Here is an 11,725-nt window from a genome sequence, read left to right on the forward strand (position 1 = left end):
CACCCCGGCCCCGCCAGCATCCCGTGGCGCTGAGCACCCAGGGGTGCCCCTCTCCAACCCCAACCCGCGGGAGCAAGGCTTGGGCTGGGGGGCACGGGGTGGCCACCCCACGGAGGGGCACGGGGGGAGCATCCTCCTCGCCAGCCCGGCTCCCGCGAGGCCGAAGGCGGCTCCTGCACATCCTCCTCTCCATCGCTCGGCTCCGGCGGGCTGCGGCGGGAGGCGGTCGCTGTAGCAACGCGCCGTGCGGCGCAGGGAGGGGATGCTCGGCGCAGGCATGGCTCCCGGCGGACGGGCGAACCTGCCTGCGGCGGGCCGTGGGCTCCCTTGAAGGTAGGGCCCTGCTCTCCTCCTGCCCCCGTGACCCCCCCCCCCCCCCCGCCTCCATCCCTTAATCCCACCCCAGCCCCCTGCAGAGCCGGCGTTGAAGGGCACCGCGGGGTGACCCCGTGGGGGGGCTCTCCGGTGCGTGGCCGCGCGTGGTTTTCGGTGGGTGCGCGGTGCCTGGGTGCAGGGAAGGGGCATTATCAACCCGCTCCCCCCCCCCCCCCCCCCCCAGCACCCATGGGTGCTGGGCGTGCTGCCGCAGGAGCCGCAGCCGGATCGGGTGCCGAGGCTGCTGCCCGGGTGCCGGAGGCAGGCGCCGAGCAGCCGCTGCGCCGTCTTCATGCTTGAGAAACTGGGTTAGCACCGGGGGGGCGGCCGCGGCCTCGGCTAGCGATGGGCACGGCCCCGGGGGGGACCTCCAGGATGGGGCACGTCGGCGTCCTGGGGCTGGGACCGCGAGGATTCGGCCTCCAAATTATGCTGGCCTTGGCACTGAGGGTGCATGCATGCTCCCCCCTGCGCGCAGCCCCCTGCACGCAGCCCGGTGCGCGCATCCCCCTGCCCCCCCTCCCCCCCGTGCGCGCATCCATCCCCCCGTGAGCTCATCCAGCCGGGCCTCTCGGGAGCCAGGAGGGAAACTGAGGCAGCGAACAGCGCCGTGCGTGCCTGCGGGGAGCGGACCCAGCAGCGGAGGCCCCGTCTCCAGGCAGCTCTCTCCCACACACAGCCGGGAGTAGCCGCCGGGGCTCCTGCGCCGCGGCACCGCTCCTGCGCCCCGCGGCTGGGTTCTCCCCCCAAAATCTCCCTGCTGGAGGACAGGAGGAGGCCGCGGCCTCCCTGCCCTGCCCCGGCACACCCTGCGGCGCTGGGCCAGCCCCACCGCTCAGCGCCAGGGCCGGGGGCTGGACGGTGCCCCCTGGGAATTGGGGTGCGGAGGGGAGCGGCTCTGCCCCGGCGCTGGGCTCCCCTTGGAGGCACCAGGGGCAGGTCCGTGGAGGTCAGGGTTTGATTTTTGGCAGGTGCTCAGCACCTCCCAGGGCTCTGCTGAGCACCCTCGGCGCCGGAGCTGTGTTTCCAAGAGGTTCGCCTCCAATTAAGGGGGGGGGGGGGGGGGGGGGAGGTGCCACCCTTGGGGCCCCCCCCAAGGTTTGGGGGGCAGGATCCGCAGGTACGATCCTGACGCACCACCCACTGCGCCGCGGGGTGCTCAGAGCCGGGATCGGGGAGGGGGTGGGGGCAAAACCTTTTGGCTGGGGGTGCTGCTTTGCACCGGGGGGGGGGGGTCCCGGGGCCCCCCAGCTTGCTCCTGCCGGCGAGCGGGGCCGCGCACGCCAGGTTCCTCTGCGCTTTCCTCCCTCTTTGTGCCGGGGAAGCGTCGGGCGCGCGAGCGAGCGCCAATAAGTGCTTCGTCATGATGCCGGCTAATTCTCCTCTTGTTCCGAAAGGGACTGAGCCAGCAGCAGAGGTGGGGAGCGGCGTCGGGTGCCCACCCCCCACCCCCCCCACCACCCACCCACGCACCCACCCCGGTGCCGAGCTCCCGTTATCAGCGCGCCGGGGGCTGCTCGGTCGCCGCCTGGGCTGCCCGATAAGCGGCGGCCGCTCGCGGGCTCTCGGATGCGAGCCCCAGCGCCGTGCCTCGGCCCCGGCGAGCGGAGGAGGAGGCCGGGGGGTCCCCACCCCCCCCACCCCCCCCCCCCGGGAGGCATGAGGTGGCCCCAGCCCTAGGTGAGTGGTCCCCCCCAGCCGTGGGGAGAGGGGAGGAGGAGATGCGGGTAGGGACCCTCTGCCTGGGGGGGGGTGGGGGGGGGGGGTGGGGGCTGCGTTGAGCGGGGTCAGTGGCCACCGCCCGTGGTTTTCCCATCGCTGTTCCCGTGCTGTTGCTCTCCCCGCTCGCCCTCCTGGGACACCCCCCCCCCCCCCCACGCTGAGGGGGGTCCCTGTGGGGTGAGGGCAGCCCCATATTTTGTCCCCCCCCCCCCCCCCTTCTCCGGGGGGGCTGCAGCCCTGCCCCGTGTCCCCATGCGTGTTTGGGGCAGAGCTGCCCTTGCCAGGGGGCCCGTGGGGACGGGAGGGTGGTGACACGGGGACGCGGGCTCACGGGGGGAATACCCCTCCCCGGGGGGGGCGGCTCTCCCCAGGGTGCACCTGCACCTGATTCATCCCATGGCCCCCTCCTCCCCCCCAGAACATCACCATAGAAGGGGTTTGGGGACAGGGGACGTCCCCGTCCCTCCCTGGGGACAGCGGCATTGGCACCGTGTCCCCCGAGGGAGGAGGAGCCTGGACGCTCCCAGCCCCACCAGTGGAGTGAGTTTGAGGGGTCTCAGCGCTGTATTCTGGGGGGGGGGGGGGCAACTCATACCCTGCTCCCAGGGGTGCTGGATGTGATGGGGCTGATGCTCCCCACCGTGGCATTTGGGGTCTTGTGGTGGTCTTGGGGCGCACCCTGAGATTTTGGCACCCCCCCCGGCCCCACGGTGGCTCCTGTTTGGGGCACCCCAACCCCGCTGGGGGGGCCGTGGGCGTGCGGGGCCGGTGGTCAGGCAGGGCTAAGCCCGGTAAAACCGGGGCCACCAGCTGCCAGCTCGGCCCCGGGAAGCCCCCGGCATCATCCCGGGCAGGTGCCAAGCTGCGGTGGCCTCGGGGTCCCCAGGGACACAGGGCACCCGGTGCAGGGTGTCCCACGGTGCTGGGAGATTTGGGGGTTCACTGGGGGCCCGTGGGCATCTCCTGAGCCACGCTGTGAGCCCAGGCCCCGCTGGGTCCCCGGCGGCCCCTCCGCGTGCGGGATGAGCAGGCTAATCCCATTTTAATCCCAGATTACGTGCCACGTGAGCCTCTGCCCACAGCGGGCTGCAGCGTGGCCATCGGAGCCCTGTGGGGCGGGGGGGGCAAGATCCCTATAGCCAGACCCCAAAAACCCAAGGGTTTGGGGGCGTTTGGGCAGGTGCCGCGCATCCCGGATTAAAAAACTGGCGGCTGGTTTGGGATTTTGGAGCGGGTCGGCGAGGTTTGGAGGCAGGAGAGCCGCTGGTTTGGCCCAGATCAGGGAGGAATTGCGGGGTGGGAGGAGGTGGGGATGCCCCTTTCGTCTCCTGGATGGGGCAGGCGGCTTGTCACCCCCCCCCCCCGCCGCCACCCAGGGAAACCGAGGCACGGAGGGCGCAGCACCCGTGGCCACGCCGGGGATGGAAAAACCCCGGGTGCCAGCTGCAGCTCGCAACCTGACGGGCAGGGCGAAGCGGCACGGCAGCGCCGGGCTGCCGATAAACAGCTCCCCGCTCGCGGGCGATGCCCCGGCGGGGACAGAAAGGGCGAGAAGCAGGACGAAGGAGGAACCGGACACCGGTGGCACGCGCCCCGTGCGCTCCCTGCCCGGGCGGCGATCGAGTTGCCACCGGCGCGGGGAGGATGCTCGGTGCCTCGCCGTGTGCTGGTTGTTTGCGAGCAGGGGAGGAGGAGGAGGAGGAGGAGGAGGAGGAGGAGGAGGCTGGGCTGGGCTGGGAAGTGCCGGAGCCGTTCCCAGGAACCGTCTGTTCGGGGAACTTGTGACCCCACCGGGTGCCCCCCCCCCCACTCCGTGCCGCTGGCTGCGAGCCTTGGCCATGGCAGCGTGGAAAATGCAGGGTGCCCGCGCCCTGCGCCGTGGGAAGGGAAGGAAAATGAGGAGAGGAGGAGGAGGAGGGAGAAGGGAGGAAGGCTGGGGGTCCCTCATTGCTCCCCCCACCCCTGGTTCGGGGAGGCTGGGGGGGGGAGCGTGCAGCCTGGCCCTTCGCCCGGGCCCCGCGCGCTGATGGCTTTGGCGGCTGTGAAAAGTCAAATCCGGATTTCCTCGGGGGGGGGGGGGGGGGGGCCGGGAGCCGACCTCTCCACGCCGCAGCAGCAGCCCCCCCGCAGCCCCTGGGCTGGGTGCCGCTTCGGGGGGGGGGGCGGCCCACACCCCTGCAAGCCTCCTCCTGCACACGGTCCGTCCGTCCGTCCATCCGTCTGTCCGTCCGTCCAGCCTCTCTCTTCCTCTTCCCGCTCGCCCCGGGTGCCCACAGGGGGCTCGGCGCATCCCCCCCCCCCCACCCCCCCCCCCCACCCCGCGCCCCGTTCCTGGCTGTTGGCCACCAAAATCCCCCAGAGGCACCGTCCCCGTGCCGGCCTTATCTCAGGGACCTGCCGGGGAGACGGGAGGTTGCCGTGGGGAGAGCCGGGGCGGTGGCTCCCTCCCTGCCCGCAGCAGATAAGGTGTCCCCCACGTCCCTTCATCCGGGGGGGGGGGGGGGGGCGGGCTGATCCCACACAGCCCCAGCACCCTCAGCCGCCTCGCTGGCTGCGTCTCTCCCCATCCCCTCGCTCGGGCTTGTTTTCCTTCCTCCCCAGCATCCGCATCCACCCCGCACCCACCCTTCCTCTGCCTCCTGCTATCTGCTGGCTCATCCATCTGCTCGCCTCCGGCCTCCTCGTCCTCCCCAGCAGCTCCCGCCGCCCCCCCCACGGTTCCCCTCCTCTTGCCCGCGACACCCTCGGGGTCCACGCGGGGCCGGGGTTGGGGGGGTTTTGGGGGGGGTGGGGGGGGGGGGGGCCGTGCCGGAGGAACGAACCCGCCCTGGCTCGGAGGATGGAAAGTGTGAGCTCACGGGTGCGCGGGGCGGCCGCCGCTCGCCAGCACAAAGCCGCCTTGTGCCATGCCCGGCCTCGCTCCGGGGGTGCCTCCGGCACCGGGGTCCCGAGCCCCCGGAGAGCCGCCGAGGCGCTGGGCTGGGTGCGGGCGGGTCGGGTCCCACCGGTGCTGAAATTTTGGGGGGGGGGGGGGGGGGGGGGCTGGTTGTAATGGGGTGACCTCCAAAGAGGCTTGTGGGGAGGCTCCGAAGCCCCTTTATGGCAGCTCGACAGCCCCCCCCCCCCCCCCCAAGGAGCTGGAGGATGCGCAGGGTGTCGTCACGTTTCCCCCATCCCTGCTTCTGCTGAGCCCTGAACCATGGGGCTGGGGTCCTTGGGGGGGGGGGGGGGCGGTCTGGAGGTGGTTGGCACCCCCCCAGCCCCATGCACGGGCTGCCCCAGGGGGGGATTTGGGGACTTTGGGGCTCGGCTGAGCGCTGCTGCCGCAGCCCGGAGCCCGGCCAGCACGAGGTTTTTTTCCAGGTGCTCTCCCCTCTGAAAGGAGAAGTTTGGAGGCAAAAAAAACGGGGAATTTTCTCCTTTGTCTGGGGGCTTTGCGGGGTTTAAAGCCGAGCCAGGGCTCGCGCCGGCCCTTCGGGGCTTTTCCAGCCGGGGGGCTGCGGGCAGGGGCTGAGCGCAGCGCCCGTCCCGCTGCCGCTGCTGGAGCCTTCTCGAGGCCGCTGGGGGACAAAAGCCCCTCATTACCCCTGCTCCGCTTGCCAGCCCTCGTCAGCAGCCGCCCAGCCGCGGGGCAGCGGCCACGCTGGGTGCAAGGCAGCCGCTTGGCACGGTGTCGGGGTGCCGGGGTGTCAGGGTGCCAGGGTGTCGGGGTGCCGGGGTGTCGGGGTGCCGGGGTGTCAGGGTGCCGGGGTGCCGGGGTGCCGGGGTGTTGGGGTGCCGGGGTGTCGGGGTGTTGGGGTGCCGGGGTGTTGGGGTGCCGGGGTGTCGGGGTGCCGGGGTGTCAGGGTGCCGGGGTGCCGGGGTGCCGGGGTGTTGGGGTGCCGGGGTGTCGGGGTGTTGGGGTGCCGGGGTGTCGGGGTGCCGGGGTGTCAGGGTGCCAGGGTGTCGGGGTGCCGGGGTGTCGGGGTGCCGGGGTGTCAGGGTGCCGGGGTGCCGGGGTGTCGGGGTGCCGGGGTGTCGGGGTGTCGGGGTGCCGGGGTGTTGGGGTGCCGGGGTGCCGGGGTGTCGGGGTGCCGGGGTGCCGGGGTGTCGGGGTGTTGGGGTGTCGGGGTGCCAGGGTGTCGGGGTGCCGGGGTGCCGGGGTGTCGGGGTGCCAGGGTGCCGGGGTGCCGGGGTGTCGGGGTGCCGGGGTGTCGGGGTGCCAGGGTGTCGGGGTGCCGGGGTGTCGGGGTGCCGGGGTGCCGGGGTGTCGGGGTGTTGGGGTGCCGGTGTGCCGGGGTGCCAGGGTGTCGGGGTGCCGGGGCTGGGAGCTGCGCCGCTGTCACCCTACTACGAGCCCCGTCTGGGTCCCTCGGTGGGGGTGGGGGGGGTGGGTTGGTTGGATGCTGTCCCTCGGGGCAGGAGCTGGGGGAAGTGCCCGTGGATTTTCTTGGAGAGCCCAGCGCCAGGGTTCGATCCCGCGAGCGGAGAGCCCGGGTCCCTTCCCCGCTCACCGCCCCGTCGCCCTTGCAGAGGCAGCACCCGAGCCCCAGCCCCGCGTTGGCACCCAGAGGGATGCGGAGCCACAGAGGTGAGTGGGGGTCCTGTGCCCCCCCCCCCCCCCCCGCCCCCCCCCCCCCAGCACCTCCCCTCTGCCCCAGGACAGACCCGGAGCCCTTCGTGTACCCCCCCCCCCCCCTCCCCCCCCGGGGAGGGTGGCACGGCCCCGCTGCCCACGGGCACCTCGCCCCGGGGTGCTGCGTGCCCACCGTGGGGGGGGGAGTGGGGGTCCCCAAAATTTCTGCTCTGCCCTCCCCCCCGCAGGACCCTGTGACTGACCCGGCCCCTCCGGCGCGCAGCTGAATGGAAAGACTGCAGAAGGTAAGGGGGGGGTCGTGGGCAGGGGGCTGGGGGGTGCCGGCTTTTGGGGACCCCCCCCCCGAGGACACCTCGGCACAGGGCCCTGGGGCAGCCTTCCTCCCCTGCCTGCCTCCTCCTCCTCCTCCCAGCCTGGCAGCACCATCTAGTGGCAACGTGTCACCGTCCCCTCCCGAGGGTCCCCAAGCCCTAAACCTGCAGGTTGGAGGCGAGGAGACCCCCAGGGCCCGGCCAGGAATGCCCCATCCCCGGGGGTGTCTCCCCTTTTTTGGGGGGGGGTGTCCCCGCGCCCTTGTGCCATGCCCCTGGTACAACCCGGAGCCCTCCCCGTGCCCAGGTTTGCCCAAATCCCAAATCCCAGGTCCGAAATCCCAAATCCCAGGTCCGAAATCCCAAAAATCCCAAATCCCAAATCCCAAATCCCAAATCCCTTCCTTCCAGCAACCGCTGACCTCCCCTGGGAGCGTCTGCTCCTCGCGCGGCTCCAGCGTCCCGGGATCGCCCTCCAGCATCGTGGTAAGAGCTGGCTCCCTCCACGCTCTGCTGGGAAATGCCCCCAGTCCCCCCCCCCCCCACCCCATTCCCCTTCCGTACCCAAAAACGAGGCTTTTTTTTTTTTTTTTTTTCCCCCCCCCCCCTCCCTTCCAGGCCAAAATGGACAACGAGGTCCTGGGCTACAAGGACCTGGCTGCCATCCCCAAGGACAAGGCGATCCTGGACATCGAGCGCCCCGACCTGATGATCTACGAGCCCCACTTCACCTACTCGCTCATGGAGCACGTGGAGCTGCCCCGCAGCCGGGAGGTGAGGGTGCCCCCCCCCCCCCCGGGTGAAAGCCGCCCCCCCCCCCCCCCCCCGGGATGTTTGGGGGTCCCGGGCTGCGGGAATAACCCCCCCTTCTTGCCCCCTGCAGCGCTCCCTGTCTCCCAAATCCATCTCTCCTCCTCCGTCCCCCGAGGTGAGCACCGGGGACATGCGCACGGGGGGGGGGGGACAACGACAACGCACGCACGGGGAGGGGGGCGACGCCGAGCCCCTCGCCCACCCCCCCCGACCCGTTTTGCCCCCCCACCCCCCCCACGTCCCCCCCCAGGCCATCCGGGAGTGGCTGGAGAGCCGGACCCCCAGCAGCACCCCGCAGCCCCCCCCTCGCCAGGCCGCCAGCACGCCCCGCAGCGGCGTCCAGCACTTCCACAGGCCCGGTACGCACCGCTCAGCGCCCCCCCCCACTGCCCCCCCCCCAGCCCCGCTGCACCCCACCGCCCCCCCCCCCACTGGGGGAACTGGGCAGACGGGGATGGGCGAGGACCTTCCCGGGGCGCTGACCTTTCCCTTCCCCGTGCAGAGACCGACACGACGGAGCTCAACATCTACAAGAAGCCCCCGATCTACCGGCAGAAAGGTGAGCGGGGCGCCCATCCCGCGGCACCGGGACCCCCCCCCCGGGGGTGTTGTCTCACCCCCCCACCCCCCGTGTGCCCCGCAGAGCCCCATTCCGGCCCCCACCACGGGAAGCACCTCATAGAGGATTTGATCATCGAATCGTCCAAGTTCCCCGCGGCGCAGCCCCCGGACCCCAACCAGCCTGCCAAAATCGAGACCGACTACTGGCCGTGCCCCCCCTCCCTGGCCGTCGTGGGTAGGTGCTGGGGTGGGATGGTTTATCCCCAACCCCCCCCCCCCCCAGAGACCCCCCAGGGGGTGGCGGGGATGGGGCTGGGCGAAAATCCCCCTCTTTCCCCCCAGAGACGGAGTGGAGGAGGCGGATGGCCTCCAAGAGAGGGGAGGAGGAAGAGGAGGACCTGACGGAGGAGATGAAGAACCTGCGGGAGCTCCAGAAGCAGGAGCTGAGCAAGGTGAGGGGAGACCGGGGCTGGGTTCTGGGGGGGTTTGCGGGGGAGGGTCTGCGGACGTGCCAGCCCTGACCCCCCCCCCCCCCACCACCACCTCCCCGCGTCCCTTCTCCCCCAGGTCACCTCCAACCTGGGGAAGCTGATCCTGAAGGAGGAGATGGAGAAATCGCTCCCCATCCGGAGAAAAACCCGCTCGCTGCCGGACCGGACGCCCTTCCACACGTGTACGTGGGGCACAGCGGCACCCAGAGGCTCTGTCCCCGTCCCTTTCCCTTCCCAGCACCCTCCCAGCACCCTCCCAGCACCCTCCCAGCACCCCCACCCCTGACCACCTCCTGCTCTCTTGCAGCGCTGCACATGGGCAGCTACAAGAGCTCCTCGCTGCCCGCCTCCGGCCGCAGCACCCTGACCCGGGTGAGTGGGCGGGGGGGCTCCCCGCGGGAGGGGGCCGGGCGGTGGCACCCCTCTGACGCTGTCCCCTTGTGTCCCCTGCCAGCTGCAGTCGGCGGAGTTCAGCTCGGCGAGCAGCGAGAAGGGGAGTCCGGGTGAGCGCCTGGGGGGGCACCCCTGGGGACTGGGGGGGGGGGGGGGGGGGGGGACACCCCTGGGGATGAAGGGGGACATCCCTGGGGACGGGGGGGGACATTCCTGGGGATGAAGGGGTGACATCTCTGGGGACGGAGGGACAGACCTGGAGACAGCGGGGGGACATCCCTGGGGATGGGGGCACATCTCTGGGAATGAGGGGACGTCCCTGGGGACGGGGGGGGGACACCCCTGGGGACTGGGGGGGACATCCCTTGGGGATGGGGGGACATCCCTGGGGATGAAGAGGGACATCCCTGGGGACAGAGGGGGACATTCCTGGGGATGAAGGGGGAACATCCCTGGGGATGGGGGCACATCTCTGGGGACAGAGGGGACACCCCTGGGGATGAGGGGACACCCCTGGGGACAGGGGGACATCATTGGGGATGGGGGCACATCTCTGGGGATGGGGGGGGGGACATCCCTGGGGACAAGGGGACGTCTTTGGGGACCGGGGTACATCCCTGGGGATGGGGGGGACATCCCTGGGGACGGGGGACATCCCTGGGGACAAGGGGACGTCTTTGGGGACCGGGGTACATCCCTGGGGACGGGGGGGGACATCCCTGGGGACGTTCCTGGGGATGGGGGGGGACGTCCCTGGGGACATCCCCGGGGACAAGGGGGCCACTGCACTCAGCAGAGGCTGGGAAGCCACCCGTGGGGGGACTCGTTGTCACCTGGGGGGGGGGGCAGACGGGGGGGTGCTGAGCCCCGCTCCTCTCTTCCGCAGGCGTGCAGGTGAGCGCCCACCCGGCTGCCAGCGCCCAGAGCCAGCGAGAGGGTGATGTACAGCGGGGGGGGGGGGGGGACGCTGGGGACACCTCCGAGGGGCTGGGGGGGGGGGGGGGGGGGATGGACGTGGGGGGGGGCAGCTGGGCTGGTGCCCATTCGGGGGGGGTGGGGGGTGAGGATGATGATGGTGCTGGCTTCGTCCCCGCAGAACGGCCAGCGCGGGCGCATGGACAGAGGCAACTCCCTGCCCAGCATGCTGGAGCAGAAGGTGAGGGGGCTGGGCGCTGGGGGGGGGGGGGGGGCACGAGGCCGTGGGAGGGGGGGGGTCTCACAGCCTTTTCCCCCCCCCCCCCCCCCCAGATCTACCCCTACGAGATGCTGATGGTGACCAACAGAGGCCGCGTGAAGCTGCCGCCCGGCGTCGACAGGACCAGGCTGGAGGTAGGGGCTGAGCCTGGACATGTTGGGGGGGGGGGGCAGACAGGGTGTGTGTGTGTGGGGGGGGGGGGTCTGGGCACCCCCTGACCCCCCCCCCCATCCCGCAGCGGCACCTCTCCCCCGAGGATTTCCTGCGGGTCTTCGAGATGCCCCCCGAGGAGTTCGGCAAGCTGGCCCTGTGGAAGCGCAACGAGCTGAAGAAGAAGGCCTTCCTCTTCTGAGCCCCCCCCCCGGCCCGCGTCGCGCCCTCTCTCCGCTTTAGGGCTCCCAGCCGGTTTTTATTACACCCCCCCCCCCCCCCAAAAAAAAAAAAACCATCCCCCCTTTTGCAGGAAAAGGGGGCTGGGGGCTCAGCCCTGACCCCCCCCCCCCCCCCCCAACCCTGGCAGCCCCCGCGGTGCCCGGCTTGCAGTGAGCTGATGGGGCTGGGGGCACGGTTCTGCGGGGGGGGGGGGGGAAAGCTCCGGGGGGGCCCCATCTCCCTCCCCTGGCTCTGCCGCCCCCCTCCCTGGGCTCAGCGCCCCCCCCCCCCCCCGTGCCCCCCATCCTCGCCCCCCCAGGATGCGGCTCACTGCCAGACCCCGCGCTCGTGGTGGGGGTGTCCCCCCCCCCAGCTCATTTTAACCCCCCCCCTTCTCACCCTGGTCCCCCCCCCTCATGCACGGTGACCACTCGGACACTGCCAAAACCCGCCCGGCACCCTGCGAGGCAGGGCTGGCACCCAGCTGGGGGGGGCATGGATGGGGGAAAAATTGGGGGGGGGGTCTGAAAAGATGGGCTGGCAGAGGGGGGGGGGGGGCTCAGCAGGGCTGGGGGGGGGCAGCTCCTGAGCTTGGGTTGTGTGTTTGTGAGCGCAGATGCCCTGCGGGGGGCGGGGGGGGGGGGGGTGCAAGGGGGGACGAAATGGGGCGGTGCAATGGAGGGACGCAGTGGGGGGGGGGGGGGGGGTGTGAAATGGGGGGGGGGTGTGAAATGGGGGTGTGTGTGTGAAATGGGGGGGTTGCAGCAGGGCACTGGGGGTGCTGCACCGGGCCACCCAGGCGGTGCTCTGGGACAAAGGCCAGCACCCCGGGGTGCTGCACCCCCCCTCGGCACGGAGCGCGCTGGGTGCTGAGCCCCGGGCAGGGCAGAGCTCCCCCCCCCCCCCCCCCGGCCCC

At 71.9% G+C, this 11,725-nt stretch overlaps 1 protein-coding gene across 1 annotated transcript; it reads left to right on the forward strand.

Moving 5' to 3' along the window:
* The first annotated feature begins 1,203 nt into the window (after positions 1 to 1,203).
* Positions 1,204 to 10,826, forward strand: DMTN (dematin actin binding protein). The gene is made up of 17 exons (XM_035562713.2): positions 1,204 to 1,314; positions 6,610 to 6,667; positions 6,901 to 6,957; positions 7,396 to 7,470; positions 7,603 to 7,758; positions 7,868 to 7,912; positions 8,048 to 8,156; positions 8,300 to 8,356; positions 8,441 to 8,593; positions 8,701 to 8,810; positions 8,926 to 9,031; positions 9,157 to 9,221; positions 9,304 to 9,352; positions 10,129 to 10,136; positions 10,339 to 10,398; positions 10,491 to 10,571; positions 10,676 to 10,826. The coding sequence occupies exons 3-17, from the start codon at positions 6,940 to 6,942 to the stop codon at positions 10,787 to 10,789; spliced, it is 1,206 nt and encodes a 401-aa protein (XP_035418606.1). The 5' UTR covers positions 1,204 to 1,314; positions 6,610 to 6,667; positions 6,901 to 6,939; the 3' UTR covers positions 10,790 to 10,826.
* The last annotated feature ends 899 nt before the right edge of the window (positions 10,827 to 11,725 follow it).

This window comes from Cygnus atratus, chromosome 27, assembly GCF_013377495.2.
Source record: "Cygnus atratus isolate AKBS03 ecotype Queensland, Australia chromosome 27, CAtr_DNAZoo_HiC_assembly, whole genome shotgun sequence".
Lineage (NCBI taxonomy): Eukaryota > Metazoa > Chordata > Aves > Anseriformes > Anatidae > Cygnus > Cygnus atratus.